This window comes from Apteryx mantelli, chromosome 31, assembly GCF_036417845.1.
Source record: "Apteryx mantelli isolate bAptMan1 chromosome 31, bAptMan1.hap1, whole genome shotgun sequence".
Taxonomy (NCBI): Eukaryota; Metazoa; Chordata; class Aves; order Apterygiformes; family Apterygidae; genus Apteryx; species Apteryx mantelli.
Window position 1 is genome coordinate 2,451,866 of NC_090008.1, and position 16,044 is coordinate 2,467,909.

At 47.1% G+C, this 16,044-nt stretch overlaps 1 protein-coding gene across 4 annotated transcripts; it reads left to right on the forward strand.

Annotated features, from left to right (window-relative positions):
* Positions 1-74: 74 nt before the first annotated feature.
* On the forward strand, positions 75-15,443 carry PRPF3 (pre-mRNA processing factor 3). Of its 4 annotated transcripts, XM_067313475.1 has the most exons (17): positions 75-148; positions 2,919-3,100; positions 4,120-4,250; positions 7,562-7,708; positions 8,146-8,229; positions 8,339-8,559; positions 9,028-9,069; positions 9,165-9,471; positions 10,148-10,314; positions 10,948-11,030; positions 11,657-11,800; positions 12,118-12,217; positions 12,872-12,985; positions 13,085-13,203; positions 13,792-13,875; positions 14,324-14,385; positions 14,726-15,443. In XM_067313475.1, the coding sequence occupies exons 2-17, from the start codon at positions 2,956-2,958 to the stop codon at positions 14,870-14,872; spliced, it is 2,097 nt and encodes a 698-aa protein (XP_067169576.1). In that variant the 5' UTR covers positions 75-148; positions 2,919-2,955; the 3' UTR covers positions 14,873-15,443. The 4 variants fall into 4 exon arrangements, with proteins under 4 accessions (XP_067169576.1, XP_067169577.1, XP_067169578.1 ...); XM_067313476.1 differs by lacking the exon at positions 9,028-9,069; XM_067313477.1 differs by lacking the exon at positions 14,324-14,385 and having other exon boundaries at positions 14,726-14,844.
* The last annotated feature ends 601 nt before the right edge of the window (positions 15,444-16,044 follow it).

Genomic DNA, 16,044 nt, shown 5'->3' on the forward strand with positions numbered 1-16,044 from the left:
GCGCAGGCGCCGTGCGGCCGTTTCCGCTTCCGCCCCGACGTGCCGTCGCCGTCCGGGCCCGCCGCCGCCGCCCGGGCCGGGCCCCGCCGCCACCGCCGCCGCCGCGGGAGTGCCGGGGCCGCGCCCCGCCGCGGAGAGGAGCCGGGCGGTGAGGAGCCGCCCGCCCGGGGCCGCGCCGGAGGGGAGGGGGGGAAGGGCGGCCCGCCAGGCCCCGCCGCCGCGTCGCGGGGGGCTCCCGAGGCCCGGGGAAGGGGGTGCTCGGCCCGCTGGCTCTGCCGCCGCCGCCGCCGCCGGCTGCTCCGCCGCTTCACCGGCCGCGCCGCGGGGCTGCTTGGCGCCGCCGCCGCTCCCGCCCGGGGCCGGTGTTTTCCGCGGGGGAGGACGGGCCCGCGGGGGCGGCCCGCTGCCCGGCCCCGCCGCTTCGCGCGGTCGGTGGCGCGGAGCGCGGCCGCAGCAACGCGCCTCGTGTCCCCCGGTTCCGCGAGCTCCGCCGGCCGGGGGTGCCGGGGGGCTTCTTCAGGCGGGCTGCTGCGGCGGGGCTGCGCGGAACAACGTTTCTACCTCCCGAAGTTAATTGTAATCGGAGTTTTTACTTAGTTCTGGGCGCGCGAGTTTTGCAAGGTGAAGTTAATGCTTTTTATTTATTTATTTATTTATTTATTTATTTTTCCTGGAGGAATCAGTTGTTTCGCCAGCAGCACTGTGGGGGCATCGCTTTCAGGCTATTTCTGGGAAATAGTAAAGTGAAGGCGGCTAGGGGGTATATATTTAAATTAAGGTGCGTGTCACACGCTTCAGCACCGGATTCCGTGTCGCAGTTTAGTAAGTCTGGCCGCTCGCGCGAGCCGGCCGTGCCCGCAAGCTGACAGTATGCGCACGGTGTTCGGCGCGCTAGTGCTGCTGAAAGAGGTACCTATGGATACCAAGCAGTGTATTCGCTCTCCGGGTATTCACCCAGTGAAATGCCATTAAACCTGTTGCAGTTCTTTGTTGTACCTTATTGAATGACATAAGTTAAAAGTTAATACAGGGTTTAAAACAAGAATGAATTTTGTAAGTTTTGGATTTATTTATTTTTGTATATATTTATATATGTAACATGCACATTTTATATATATGTATATATGCAACTGTGACTATATCGATATTGCTGATATAGTGTAGTAATCAGTTAATTTAACTTACCTTGAATCTCAGGTAACTTTATTTTGAAGTGTTATATGCTACAAGTCAGGAGTTACAGCTGAAATGTAGCCGTAATGTACTTTTAGTCTGTGTCTGATGCTGCTTTTTAACATACTTCTGTGAAACTCGCTGGAGAAAATACAGGGATGTAAAGATCTTCAGCCTTTTGCTTTGCAGACTGTTAAGAAGTCTCTAGTGAAAGCGCAGCTATTTTGAACCTGTGGGTTTGCATCTCTTGGTTGCTTCCTGCAGACCCTAAATTAAAAACCATTTTATTAGAACTAATGCCCAAGAGCTTAATTTTGTGGCCCTCTCTTTATGAGTGTAACCTTATTTTAGGTGTTGTCTACTGTCTGTTTGAATAGACCAATATTAACATCCAGGCTATGCAGGCCTTTTCTTCTGGGGAAGAAACGTCTAGGTCAAACATACTTCCTTAAGAAGATTTTCTCCTGTTTCCAGATAAAGGAGACTTGATTTCCAAATCAGATTAGGGACGGGGTGCATAATTAAACATTATTGCAATTGCAGACTCTAACTGACATTAAAAGTATGAACCACTAATGACTAATGGTGAGAGTTTTCTGTCTCGGAAGTCTGTAATTTGCCGTTAGGTTCAAAATGATCGGGCTGGGAAATACGTTGCTCTTGGCTTGCCCGAGACTGATGCTGGTTTAAGTAGCAAACACAGAGGTAGCCAGGCACGTGCTGAACTTTAAGCATTAGGAAATCTGGCGACTAAATGAGATTTTCAAACTTAGCCTTAAGCGTAGCCACAAATTTCCGGGACCTGGACCACATGCCACAGAATAAATTGTGCGTACAGGCTCGTGTAGCGAGGCAGGATGAGACGGTCGGGAGATGGTCTTTTACTGCAGACTGCGGCTTTAGTCTCTTCCTGGAGTAGGAAAAGGGCTGCGACGCTTCACATTGTGAAGCACAGTGTGTTCAGAGTAGCCTGGGCGCCTCGTGCGAAAGGCAATAGGAAAGGGCTAGTTCTATATATAGGAGCCTTGGAGCTCTGCCGTACGTGTGTACACACGTATTAGGTTTTTCAGTATCTGCTTGGAGTGTTATTTAGCCCACGTTGTTCAAGACAAGCTTGTCGTAGCCGCTGTTTTAAAACCGGTGCGTAGCAAGCTGGTGGTTTTCACGGAAGGTGAGCGGGTTTTTGTGCCTTAGTAATTAGCCATATAAATAATGAAAGCCGCTGCTGCGGCTGGCACTGGTTGGCTTTCCTGCCGTCGTAAGAAAAGCCAAGGACTGAAGGGGGCACCTCGAAACCAAACTTTCCCATCCTGTTTGTGAGCGATCCACGTGTGGAAGCGCAGCCTGCTCTGCAAGGACCGAGGCGCTACTTGCTGTATTTCTCGCATCTTCCCCAAGGGAAGCTGGGCTTTGTGTCGGTAGGATTTAGGAGATGGGGGGACTAGTCCTGCTTTTCATGCAGAGCTCCAGAGTAATCCGTGAGCGTGAAATTTCCCTTAGGAAGGTCTGATACTTTGTCTTGTCTGGTCAGATTGCAGGCTCCTTGCTGCTGAGACCCTTCCTCTCCGTGCTTCTGCAGGGCTCTTAGCTAATTGTAGCTTGCATTTTAAAAATAAGCAAGCAAAAGTAATCTCTAAGAGCTTTCACCAGTTGTAAACTTTCCTTTTCCTTTTTTTCTTTTTTTCTTTTTTTTTTAAACACTAATCTGTTTTTTTGTTTTTTTTTCTTGTCTATCTGCTTCTCAGGTACAAGCAAGATAATTAAGATCAGCTACTAGCAAAGATGTCGCTCTCCAAAAGGGAATTGGATGAGCTGAAGCCATGGATCGAGAAGACAGTGAAGCGAGTCCTGGGGTTCTCGGAGCCCACCGTGGTTACGGCAGCGCTGAACTGCGTTGGGAAGGGAATGGACAAAAAGAAAGCGGCCGGTATGTCCCGAGTGCTCCGACTCCAAACCTGCATTTGTTTGTAGAAGCACGCAGACCCCTTGGCAGAGCAAGCAGCATGTAAAATAGGCACACGATAAGCAGCTCCTGGGCAGATGTTTAAAATCTGCCCGTTAGTTAGTTTGTTTATGTGGCATATGGCATGGAATCTGTGTCGTTTTAGGGTTGAACAGCACAAAACAGCATCAGTCTTGTATGCGAAGCAAGCAATACAGATGCTTTTCTTAATACATTGAGCAAGTAAATGAACTGCACGTTTTCTCTGAAATAGGAGGAGTACGTTGGAGTTGCCCATTAGTAGACATTGTGTTGCGCTTGAAATAGCTTTAAATCAGATTTAAACTCCGTTCCCGTATTCCTGGGAGACTGACCTCATGCTGGCTGTGCTGAACTGCGTCGTGGGTTGTTCTTTCATTAGTAGTTGAGGCTGTCAGTGTCCAGCAGATAAAGGTGAGATCTGATTCATGTTGAGCTAGTTTTATATTAAAAAAAAACCAAACAAACCTTGGAGCTCTATCGTACGCATGTACACACAGTGAGAGGGGTGATTTCTGACTCACCCGAGACATGGCAAAGGTGAGTACATACAGATCCACCCAAACAGGTGAGACCTGTTCAAAAGCCTTGGAATTTGTTACAGTAACTTATTAAGTAAAATTGAACTGAAGGCCTCTTTTTCTAAAGGAATTTACGCGTTATGCTTTTATCTGGTGGCTTTTTTGACCATTAGTTCCCTAGTTTTTTCTAGTGGAGGTTTGGACTCCCATGTAGTGAATTTAAATTTCCCGACAGTAGGATTTCTTTTTGTTCATCCTTTTCCTGACCCTTGAGAAATCTGCAGATCCCAGAGGCCTGCGGAGCACAGGTCACAGGCCTCACTGCATTAGTTAGATTGAAGCCACCTTTAACTGAGTGTTTTGCGGCTTTGCAGAGTTTTCTGTTCTTCCATTCATTCCAAACAGTGAATTTTGCCATTTACGCAAGCTCCTCTTCTTCTCCAGACCATCTCAAGCCCTTTCTCGATGATTCCACTCTGAGATTTGTGGACAAGCTCTTTGAAGCGGTGGAAGAAGGCCGAAGCTCCAGGCACTCAAAATCTAACAGTGACCGGAATCGAAAGCGAGAGCTGAAGGTGAGCCAAGGACTGATTATTGATTGGTTTTGTTCTGTTGTTTGGTGGCTGTGGAGGCAGCACTGGTACTCTGCCACGTTTTCCTCTTCCAGAGAGGTACAACTTGTAATGCTTAAAGTTCAAGAGAAAAGACCCTTCTCCATGATGAAGTGTGTGAGCCTTTACCTTTCAGTTCTCTTTACCTTCTAATGAGGTAGTGAAATGCCTTCCTTGGTGGCGTCCAAGTTTGGAAGCCTGGGCTTTTGGTTTCTTTAACAATCTCTGTTAGGCTTGTGTAACAGAGTAACTTAAAAAACAGGGCTCAGTCTCTCAGTTTCCTTTCTTACTCCTTTATCCGCTGCTGCGTTTTGTGGTATTGAGTCTTCACTGCCTTGCAAGCTGGGAGTCTGGGTTAGGGTGTCCCAGCTGATGGGAACTTCCTGTTGCTCTTCCTTGCTCGGACCATGTTTCGATCTACCAGGTGACTTTCCCCGTCAGCGAGCAAATGGGTCTTTCTGCGATGGGTTATCTGGTGGGTTTTCATTCTCTCTCCGTTTGCTGAAGCTCGTCTGGAATCCACAGAGGGCAATTTTTGGCAACTTCTTTTTCCCCCACCGTAGCACGAGGTTAATTACAGTGAGGATGTGATAGTTCTCTGATGTTTCTCCCATCTAACACTTGTCTGGGATGGTGGAAGTCTCGTGCATCCAAACCTGTTTTCACCTCCTTTGTTCTCCTGAAGACTTTACTCGCCACCTTCTGGAATTGCATTTTTTTCATCACTTGCATACCGAGTTTAAAAGTGGCTACTCTACATGCTGTTCCCTGCTTACAAAGTAAGTTCTCTTTCGCTTTTTCTGAGGTTCTTGTTTTATGGCAATCTGTGTTTCTTGATAACATTTGCTTAGTCAGCGTTTAACCTCAGTTACCTAGAATAATCCCTTTCAGAATTTGGATCTGTGCCTTTTCAGGTGTATTGGGAGACAGCTGCCTTCACTCCTTATTGTCCATTTGAAACTTTTTTTTTTCCTACTGTCTGGCTGAGATTTTAACACATGCCAGAGAAGGGTCTCCTCCAGGCTCCAGATGCGTTAATTGGTTACCTAACAGTGCATTAAAACAGTTTCTGTCCTGCAGATTTGGTACCACCTGAGGAGCAGCAGTGCAGCCTTCTCTTGTTTTACATTGATACTTTGCCTTAGCCTGATCTGGAGTGATCTGGGTTAGGGTGTCCTAACTCCACATGAATGATGGTAGCTTAAAGGCCTCCAGTCTTCTGCAGCTTTCAGTCATGGCAGAGGTGCCCATAAGCATCCTTCAAGTATTTCTGTGCTGTGGACCCATTTTAATTTGGGTGTTAGACTGGTACCTCTGCTGACTTCACGTACTATGCTGAACTGCCATGGGACTGTTAGAAAATGAGGTTTGGGGCAATGCTATTTTATCTTAGTGGCATTCCTCACTGCTCTTGCTTTTGACATCTTGGGGAGATGGCGGAGAGACAGGAACATCGTGAATCACATAGCTGCTTGACACCTCACGGTAGCGGAGCAGAACTGCAGACTGCAGCTTTGTGTAGTGACTGTTATGGTCCTGGAGCACTGCTAATGCACATGGGTCCTGCGTTTCTTCAAAAATTGAATTCAAAATCACCGACGAGAACTATTTTGCCCACTTTCAAACTGTCTCGTCCTCTGATCTTCCTCGTGACATCGACCAGCGTACTGCAGGACATTGCAGTGGAGGGAGGGAAGGGAGCAGCATCCTGCTGAAGAGTGACAGGGGATCTAACACTGGCAGGCAGAAGCAGGAATTGGTCTGGGTGTGGGGGGTAGGCAGTTCTTCTCCAGTGAAAAGTCCTCTCAGGTGTCTTGCATGACCACAGATGGTTGGTGTTCTCGGCTTCCAAGCTAATCCGAAAGCAGGCCTTGGAAGTAGCAGAGCAGACCCATCCACGTCTCTTGGATGATACTGGCATGGGGAGAGGAGTCCCATCTGCCAAATCATCAACCTCTCTCTCTGGATTTACCTTTCTTGGGGATCCTTCGTCAAGATCTAGATCTGTCCTGACTGTGCTTTAATGTGGAAAGATCTAGTGAAACTGTCACATCATGGTCATAGTAGAATGATATTTATTTTCCCTCACTGCAGGTTTTAGAGTTGAATTTACACTTGCACACTTAGGTCTGTAGCAATGAGCAGTGGATTAATTCAAAATAGTACTTACTGGTCACATGAGCTTCTTCAGCGCTCTGTCTGGCCTTCCTTCTGTCTCCTTGGTTAACTTTCGTGGGGTAGGTCATTGCTTGGGAAGTTTCAGGAACTAAAACGTAATGGTCTACACACTTTATACTATGGGCAAGTCCTTTCTCTTGAACTTGTAGGTTTTCCAAGAAGTACCTGTGTCTGGATGAGGATGTGTCCTTGTAGAATATGAACCATTATAGTGAAGAAGGGATTTCAACTAACGCTTACAACCGGTGTGTATATTTTCTTTTCAAATAACACCTTCGCACACAATACAGTAACACAGTCACGTGGACAAATCCAATTTACCATACATAAAACTGTCACTAACGGAATGAAATACGTGGCCACAGTCACACAAGCCCTCTTCCCCAAACATAAAACTCTGTGTAAAGTGCACTTGCCCTTTTGTTTTGTAATCTTTACACTTGATGCTAGTCCATCGTTGCTCTTCCTGCTCTTGGAGCTGCACTTCTTGTAGGAAGTGCTAGGAGCAGCTCAGTTTGAGCACAGTGTCTTTGGCTCGGAGCTGGGTCCGCTGGGTTGGAGCGCGAGCAAATCGTTGCAGCTGCTCCATACCCAGGTCTGGGGCTGCGTTCTCCTTTGGGTGAGAACGTGGAAGGACAGTGCCGCTTCCTTCACCAAATCCTCTGCAGTTGGCTGAAGACTTGGAAGCCATTTTGGCCCAGTCAGGTCAGTTTGTGTGCAGACTTTCTCTGCCTCTCTGCACAGATGTGTGAGACCTTAGATCTCCTCAGTGCCTCAGAAACAACTGCCTTTGAGCACCTGAAAGAATGATGGTAGCTTCTACGCAAGCGTGTCCTTGCGATGTCTCCAGTCCCTCGAGTTGTTGGATGGATCATTGTTGATACTTCCCTGGTGGGGGACCAGGGCACAGACTTCGCTGATGTAGGATTAACAGTAGGCCAGTTTGCAGGCCTGGAAATCCTTTCAACCACGAGGCAGTGTTGATCTTATGTTGGCTGGATCTGACTCGCATGGTGGCTTCTTATTTTAAAGGAGTGACAATGAGGAGAATTCTTTGCCTTTAACCACAATTTTCCCGTTCTCTCCTTTTACGTTAGGATGTGTTTGGTGATGACTCTGAGGTCTCCAAGGAATCTTCTGGTGTCAAGAAGCGGCGCATACCGCGATTCGAGGAGGTTGAGGATGAGCCTGAGGTTATTCCAGGTCCGCCTTCAGAGAGCCCTGGGATGCTCACCAAGCTACAGGTTAGCCCAGCTAGGCTGTGTTACATCAGCTCTGCCGCTCAGGACAGAGCTGCCTGTGTCTGAGATCTTGAATCCTGACATGGTTTGATGTTTGCTTTTTCTTATCCTGAAAGATAAGAAAGTGGGTGAAGTCATCGTGCGGGGAAAGCTTGGATGTTCTCTTTGCAAATGAAATGTGCAAATAAAGTTTTTGTCTAGGCTGGACTAAATGGGAGAGGAAGGGGTCTTGGTAGACGGTGACTGTGCTGTTGTTAGATTGTTCCTCTAGAGCTGGAGGTCCTCGATTAAAGCAGTTTGAGGCAATTCTGTTTTCACTAAACTGGCTTGTGTACATTTGTAAATTAAATAACGGGTGGAGGTGGGGTCTCTGTTGCTGAGGGCCCCTTCTGTCCTTGGTAGAGTGAAGAAGAAATAACTGTCCAATTCTCTTTCCGCAGATCAAACAGATGATGGAGGCAGCCACCCGTCAGATTGAGGAAAGGAAAAAGCAGCTGAGTTTCATCAGTCCTCCAACACCACAGGTACCTACTGGAAGTAACAGGCAAATCCCATGGTCTGTGTTTCAGCTAGACGTGTTGACCTAGACGTGCTGGAACAGGCATGTGACAATGCTTGTTTCTCTGTCAACAGCCAAAAATTTCTTCTTCATCCCAATCCGAACGTCTCCCCATCGGCAACACTATCCAGCCCTCCCAGGCAGCAACGTTCATGAACGATGCCATTGAGAAGGCCAGGAAAGCTGCCGAGCTGCAAGCCCGAATTCAGGCTCAGCTGGCCTTGAAACCAGGGCTTATAGGCAACGCCAACATGGTGGGGCTGGCCAACCTGCACGCCATGGGGATTGCACCTCCGTGAGTACCTGCAGTTGCTGAATTACCATGTAATTCTGATGATATAATGCCAAAATGCTGATAGAGGGTTTCTCCAACACGGTTTCTCCAACAATTTCTCCGAAATTCCTCAGTAGTGGCCTTAAAGGCTGCTGAAGGAATGAGCATATTAAAGGGGTGAAATGGAGGTTGCTTCTTCCCTGGGGTAAGACTCTCCCGGCTTCTGTATGCGAGATTTGAGTTCTTTCTGGCTGTAGAGATGAGACTTAATGTTCCAAAGAGGCCTTTGGCGTAGCTGGCGGTTTGTACTAGAAGCCTGGCCACATCTGAAACTTGTGTCCGTGCCCTGGTGTGCCACCCCCAAGGAATTGTGCAGGCTGGCGCTTTGGAATGATCGAACTATTTAAACTGTTGTGCTTCCTTGACATAAGACTGTGGCTGATGTGTAACTGCCCTGAAGTGGCTTGATATCTCCTTTCTCTTGATTAGAAAGGCATTACCTGGACAGATGAGAGCTTTCACAAATCATAGGTTAGTCCAGTGGTTACCATGGAAATGCATCTCATATTTCCTTTGAATTAATGCTGTAATTGCATTTTAACGCGATGTATCTGTCTCGCCACCAGGAAGGTGGAACTGAAGGATCAGACAAAGCCTACGCCACTGATCTTGGATGAGCAAGGCCGAACTGTTGATGCGACTGGTAAAGAGATTGAATTGACTCACCGCATGCCAACCCTAAAAGCAAACATCCGAGCTGTGAAGAGAGAGCAGTTCAAACAGCAGCTTAAAGAAAAGCCCTCTGAAGATATGGAGTCGAACACTTACTTTGACCCTCGGGTCTCCATAACCCCAGCCCAGCGTCAGAAACGCACCTTTAAGTTCCATGAAAAAGGCAAATTTGAGAAAATTGCACAGAGGTTGCGAACGAAGGTATTTGAGGTCTTGCCATGCTAACTGACCGCACAGAAATGAGGGTTCGGTTCAGGATGGGAGATGACTCTCCTCTCCTGGGATGTGAAGGGAGCTGTGTTCACTTGGAGTAAGAATTTTTTCAGTGAAGTCACCTGAAGCTTTTCTGTCAGCATTGTTCTTGTTGGAAAGGCAGGCATCCAAATAAGAACATATTTGTGGAAAGTGTTTTCTTGCAGCTATCTTAACTTGATGGAAGACAAAATCTTTTTTTTTTTTTGACAAAAAATTGGAAATTTCCAAAAGGAATTGACCAGTTTCCTGGCCAACTCTTCTTTCCACAGAAATGATCACTCTAGAGGTAGAGATTTAAATGAATCTTAGTAAAATGCCCAAATTCTTGGGGAGAAGGGGAGAGAAAAACTTTATTAGAAAAAAAGTCCATGGATGTGGTGCCTAGGGAGACATTATTTTGGGATTGCTCAGCGATCCTAGAAGGCTCAGTAGTAGACCAGATTTTGGCAAGCGTGTGAGCTTCTGCAAAAGCACTCCATCATCACGTGCTCTGTGGTTTCTTTTGTGGTCTGCTTCAGCTTGAAAAAAAAAAAATACATAGCAGGTGCATATTGAGCTTATTTTGGAGGTTGTGCTATTTTGGAATGACCTTTATATGTCACTTTCTTCTCCTTGTTCTCAGGCTCAACTAGAAAAACTACAGGCAGAGATCTCTCAGGCTGCCAGAAAGACCGGGATACACACTTCTACCAAGTTGGCCCTTATTACCCCCAAAAAGGAGCTGAAAGAGGGGGAGATCCCAGAGATAGAGTGGTGGGACTCGTACATCATCCCTAACGGCCTTGACCTGTGAGTATTTTACTTGTGAGGTTTTTGTTCGTTTTGCTGTAGGAGGAAACTCTGGGAGTTTCTTGGGAGTAATGTAGTGGTCTACTGAAGGAATCTGCAGATGCCCAGCACTTCTGCAGCTCAAGCCATAAGTATCTGCTTGAGCTGTTGGATTCAGATGGGTGCTAGGTTTGTTCCAAGACTTCCAAGTCTGTTTTGTGGTGCCAAGCCGTTGCCGTTCTGTGCTGTGAAGGCAGTGTTCCCCCCGTGAGTGCGAACGGACTGCCGTGGAGTTAGAGTAATTGTGGCCAAAAAGTGGTGGTGCTCTTTCCGAGCATGAGTGACTCTTAATGTACAAGTCTCATTCATGGCTGATTTGTGGGAAATCTGCCTCCGATTCATGAAACGTAGGTGGATATGTCATGATTTTAGAGCACTGGGGAAGACACCTACACATTAATATTATGCCACCTTATGTCTCCTTCAGCATATCAAGCCCTGATTAGTGCTTTGGGTCAGGATCTTGTGCATGTCAAATACTTACCCTTCAGAGTTGGTCCAGGGGAAGTGTTATTCTTTCATGGCTTGTGTTGAAGGGAATGCAGGAATCCAGCCTGGAAGGTTTGCAATGATGCCCAACTCTCTCCTTTCTAGAACAAGTGGAACATCATCTAAGAGAGAAGAATACTTTGGGATCACAAACCTTGTGGAGCACCCAGCACAACTAAATCCTCCAGGTACCGTTCCGTAGCAATCCGACATCGGGCTTTTATCAGTTTTGGTTGACTGGGGGGTTTAAGCTAGGCCCAAACCACTGGCTGGCAATTGGAGGGGCAAGCCAGCATGGGAGCCCTCGCTTGTAATATTGCTGACTGCTGTCCCTTACCACTGTGAGGAAAGAAATCATGCCAAGATAAATCTTAAAGCTTTGCTAGAATAGCTGAAATCTGGAAGGAGAGTCTTCGCCTGCATATCGGAGACTTCATATAAAAACTACGGCGGTTAACTGTAGTCCGCTTATCTGTTGGTAGCTTTCCACGTGCTAACCTGGGGTAGCAGTGCAGACATGAGATATCTGTTCATCTCCAGCAGGTCGATTTTGACATTCTTGCTTCAGGAAAAGCTATAAAATAACCACAAACCGTTTTACTTTTTCATATAAGTCTATAAATAGCAATACTCTGTTTTCCTGTAGTTGATGCAAACAATCTGCAGCATTGCAGAGATCAGATTGTCAATAAAGTGTGAATATAATGGAGTGTGGCTAAGACTCTGTTCCCCAGTAATGACTGCAAGACAGTATTTTTGTCTTGCCTCTTCAAAAGCAGATTTACGTTTATCTTACCGACGTTTCTCTTCCCAGTGGACAGTGACACGCCAGTGACCCTGGGTGTTTATTTAACTAAAAAAGAGCAGAAGAAGTTACGGCGACAGACTCGGAGAGAAGCTCAGAAGGAGCTGCAAGAGAAAGTCAGGCTGGGCTTGATGCCACCACCAGAGCCCAAAGGTAAGCGACCGCTACAGCGGACAGGCTGCACACAGAGTGCCAGGCCGACACAGGTCGTTAGCTGCCAAACCAGCAACATGGGCCAAACGGGGATGATGTTGGGAGCTGCAGCAAGCAGCACAGCCCGTAAGGGAGCACACGTGTTGGGTATACCAATATGTTTGTATTGGTGTGTTTTGATACTTACTCATACAGTTTACTTCAAAGCCTGCAAATGCCCCTTGTATTTCTGTGAAATATGTGCTTTACCGTACCTTATGGCAAGTTGGTATCTGGTAGGAGCCTCTAACAGTTTTTCTCTCTTATTTTCCTTGCAGTGAGAATTTCCAACTTGATGCGAGTGCTGGGGACAGAAGCTGTTCAGGACCCGACAAAAGTCGAAGCTCATGTTAGAGCACAGATGGCAAAGAGACAGAAGTAGGTGGCATGTTGCACCATTTTTGTTCCTCGTTTTTGGACGGATTTCGTATTAGTGCTGCATTTATGTTCCTAGAGAATGAAATCCCCGAACTGATGTAGCAAAGCAGAAGCGGTGTAGTTTTCTCATGTGTTGCCTTTGTAGCGTATTTCAGAAGGGAGCTGGGTCTTAATGACCTCATCAGTTCTCGCCCCCTCTTATGCAGCCACTGGAGCGGCCTCCTGACCTGTGTTAAATGAGTTACTTGTGACGAAGATTGCTTGGCAAATTGCCATCGCAGTGGCTACTAATGAACGTTTTCAGGGAAGAGCCTGAGCATGAAACGAACCAGGGAGACTGAATTTCCTCTCTGAGAACATTTAGTGCAAACTAATGGAGGTCTGATCACAAACAGCGTGCAACGCAGCTCTCCGTGCCTCGCAGTTGGCACGGTCTCCGTGTGTTTTCCCATTAGTTTGTTGAGTGACTGCATTAAAAAAAGACCTAGTGCTTTTAATTCAGGCAGGTGAAGGCAGAATCTGGGAAAGAGATGAAGCTGCTTTGGGGTCTGTGGAACATGTTCTGTGTGTGAGCCTAGAAGGATCGGTTTGGATGCCGTAACAGACATGCAGTAGGCTGCATTTCTGCTTATTGCTGTGTCTCTTCCCATCCAGAGCTCATGAAGAAGCAAATGCTGCAAGAAAACTAACAGCAGAACAACGAAAAGCAAAGAAAGTCAAAAAGCTCAAAGAAGATATTTCACAGGGAGTTCACATAGCTGTGTATAGGTGAGTGCTGAGCTCTGTGCTCTTGACAGATTTTTTTTTTTCTTCCATATGCTTATTTCTTTTAGACCTGACAAATGACAAATTCTATCCTGTCTTTAGGGTCAGAAACTTGAGCAATCCAGCAAAAAAATTCAAAATTGAAGCGAACGCTGGCCAGCTGTACTTAACAGGCGTGGTGGTTTTACACAAAGATGTCAACGTGGTCGTGGTAGAAGGAGGTGAGGACTTTGGCGACAGGCTTTTGGTCACAACATGACGTTCAAAAGCTTGCCTTTAGCAAAGATACCTGTGTGTGCAATGAGGAGAGTAGGAGGCAGTTTGAAACTCCCTTAATTATAGTTTTAATGGGATTAGCACTGCCTACAGAAAGCATTATAATCCAGTTAGAAAACCCAGAGCACTAAATGTTGGAGGAAAGCATCTTTTAAGTGTACTTGATTTGAAACCTTGATACTCTCAGGGGATGCTTAGAGCAAGCAGGGTCTCAGCTCTGAGTCTGCTGCAGCACTCACTGTTTGCGTGGTTCTAAGTATTTTTGTAAGGCTTTGCAAGAATCTGTTTAGCAGCAGGAAGTACCGAGGTGATCTAGAGCTAAGCGTTGTACCAAAGGCCGCAGGAAGGCTTGGGCATGCTACTAGGGATTACTAGTGCTGGAGTTGGCCTGGCCTGTGCTTGTCTTGCCTGGTCAGCTGAGTGCGCTTTGAAAGGCTTAGTTGTATTTGCAGGTGTCCTGCTGCTGCTTCTTAAAACCTTCTAAAAGCTCAAAGTTGAAGAACTGTGCGAATGTGACTTTCCATTCTCTCCAGGCCCCAAAGCACAGAAGAAATTCAAACGTCTTATGCTCCATCGAATAAAATGGGATGAGCAGACATCGAACACAAAGGGAGAGGGTAAGCATAAAACTACGCAGGGAGGGGAATGGCAATAGATTAACTCGTAATAACTTGAGAGAGAAGTTTTTTTTTTCCTAGAGTTTTGCAAAGTGGACCTAATTATAATTTAAATGCAGCACTCTGTCATGCACCAAGAGCCACTGTAGTGCTGGTCCTCTGCTTTAAATGGCAAAAAGCATCAGGGTGTGTGTGTGTGGGGGGAACGTTTTGCAACCTTCAGGTGTTTTGGGTGTAATATAAGAAAAGGGGGGTCCTAGGTGGTCGCCTGGGGTAGGGGATCCAAGCCCAGAGCACCAGGTAACCGAAATGTCAGTCGGGGTTTGCACGGAGATGGCAGCTCTAACTGCTGTCCCTCAGCAGAGGTGGTCTGAGGGGTAGGTGACTTAGCAGTGGGAGCTGCTGCTGTATCATGGCCTGGGGGATGAGAACTTGCTTTATTTTTCAGATGATGACGAGTCTGATGAGGAATCTGTTAAGAAAACAAACAAATGCTCTCTGGTTTGGGAGGTGAGTGGCAGCTTTAGTTAAACGTGAGTTCTGGGTGCTGAGACTGGGCTGAAGCTAACCCTGTAACAGAACGGCTGAGGCAGAAAGCACTTAACTGTTCTGAAGCTTTGGATCAGATGAAATCCTACTGGCTTGACTCTTTCTGCACACATTTATTTAAGTATAGCAGAATTACAAGCACCTCCCCCTGCACAATGTAACCCATACCTAGTGCGGAAGTCTGGCCAATCATTTGTTAAACTATTAAAAAGGTTTTTTTTTTTCCTGGGGTTGCTGTGTACTTCCAGATATTTTATCCTAGAGATGCATCAAAAAAAAGTGTCCCTTTTCTCTGTTTCAGGGCACAGCAAAGGATCGCAGCTTTGGCGAAATGAAATTTAAGCAGTGCCCCACTGAAAACATGGCACGGGAGCACTTTAAAAAGCACGGAGCAGAGCACTACTGGGACCTGGCTCTGAGCGAGTCCGTGCTGGAATCCACAGACTGAGGGTGCTGCCGCCCCCAGCATTCCTGTTCATTTGAGAACAATACCTCGCGGGAACTTGGACGAGCCCCTTCCTCCCCTCCGGTCTCCACAGTACAAGGCATATGATTAAAGAAATATTTTTTAAAACAAACCACAGTTACACTTGTTTTCTGGATGAATTTCAGCTCTTGGAGCTTGCGGTGCGAAAGCACCGGATGGTGGCATCCAGCCGCAAGGCTGCCGTCAGCTGTGCTTGTAGGTGTCTCTTGCTTTCTCTGGAAAGGATTCAGTTTGGGGGTAGTGAGAGAGAAACTGTTTTCAAAGCTATCTTTAGTCCTTCAGGAAAAACGAGCAGTCTCAGACTGAGGTACTAGTGCCTCGCCACTGTGTCAGGTGTTTGGTAGGTGAGGTGTGACACTGGCCAGGGTAATTGGTGCACATAAAGGTCGTTTCCTCACTGGGGAAGTTGTTTGGGTGAGCCCCAATGGTCTAAAGGTTTCAGGTAAGGCGCATTGGAATTTGTAAAGCAGAGTAGGAGACGGGGACTTAGCCCACATCCTATATTTACATAATAAACTTTTTTTAAAAGGAAGTCCAAGCTGTGTTTCTTTACATCGCTCTTCCGGCAGCGTGGGGTTCCCGCAGGCGGTGGGCTGTGCTGGACTCTGGCCGCGGTGTTTTACTTGAAAGGTTGGACAGAGTTGGGAAAGATCCCAGTGCAGTCGCGCTTCTGAAAGGGGAGATGGAATCGTTGCTAGGACCTGAGCAAAGCAACGAAGCTTGGGGAGAGCTTTTCGTGTGTGTGTGTGCTTCCTTTTAATGGTATTTTAATGATTTATTCCTCCCTGGAAGCTAAATTGCTTTGGAGAAACTTGCAGCTCCCTGTTGCACACAGCATGTTGCTTCCAGCTGCACTAGCTGTGCCCTGTGTTTCTTCCCTGTGTGCTGAGGCTTGTTCACAAATTTGGAGGAGAAGAAATGGCAAAAAAAAAACCAAACTGGGAAAAAGTTCGAGTTTTTAGCTGAGAGGCCCTAGCAGCAGCTCGGTTGCGGGTGGGGGGAAGCTGGGGGGGGGGGGAAGCTTGGGTGCGTTAGAAAAGACCGAGGTCGAGTTCTGGGGCATAAGGGAGCGGTTTCCTCAGCAGGGCACCACTGTCGCCGGGCAGCGCCATGCTGGCGCGCAAGGCACGCTG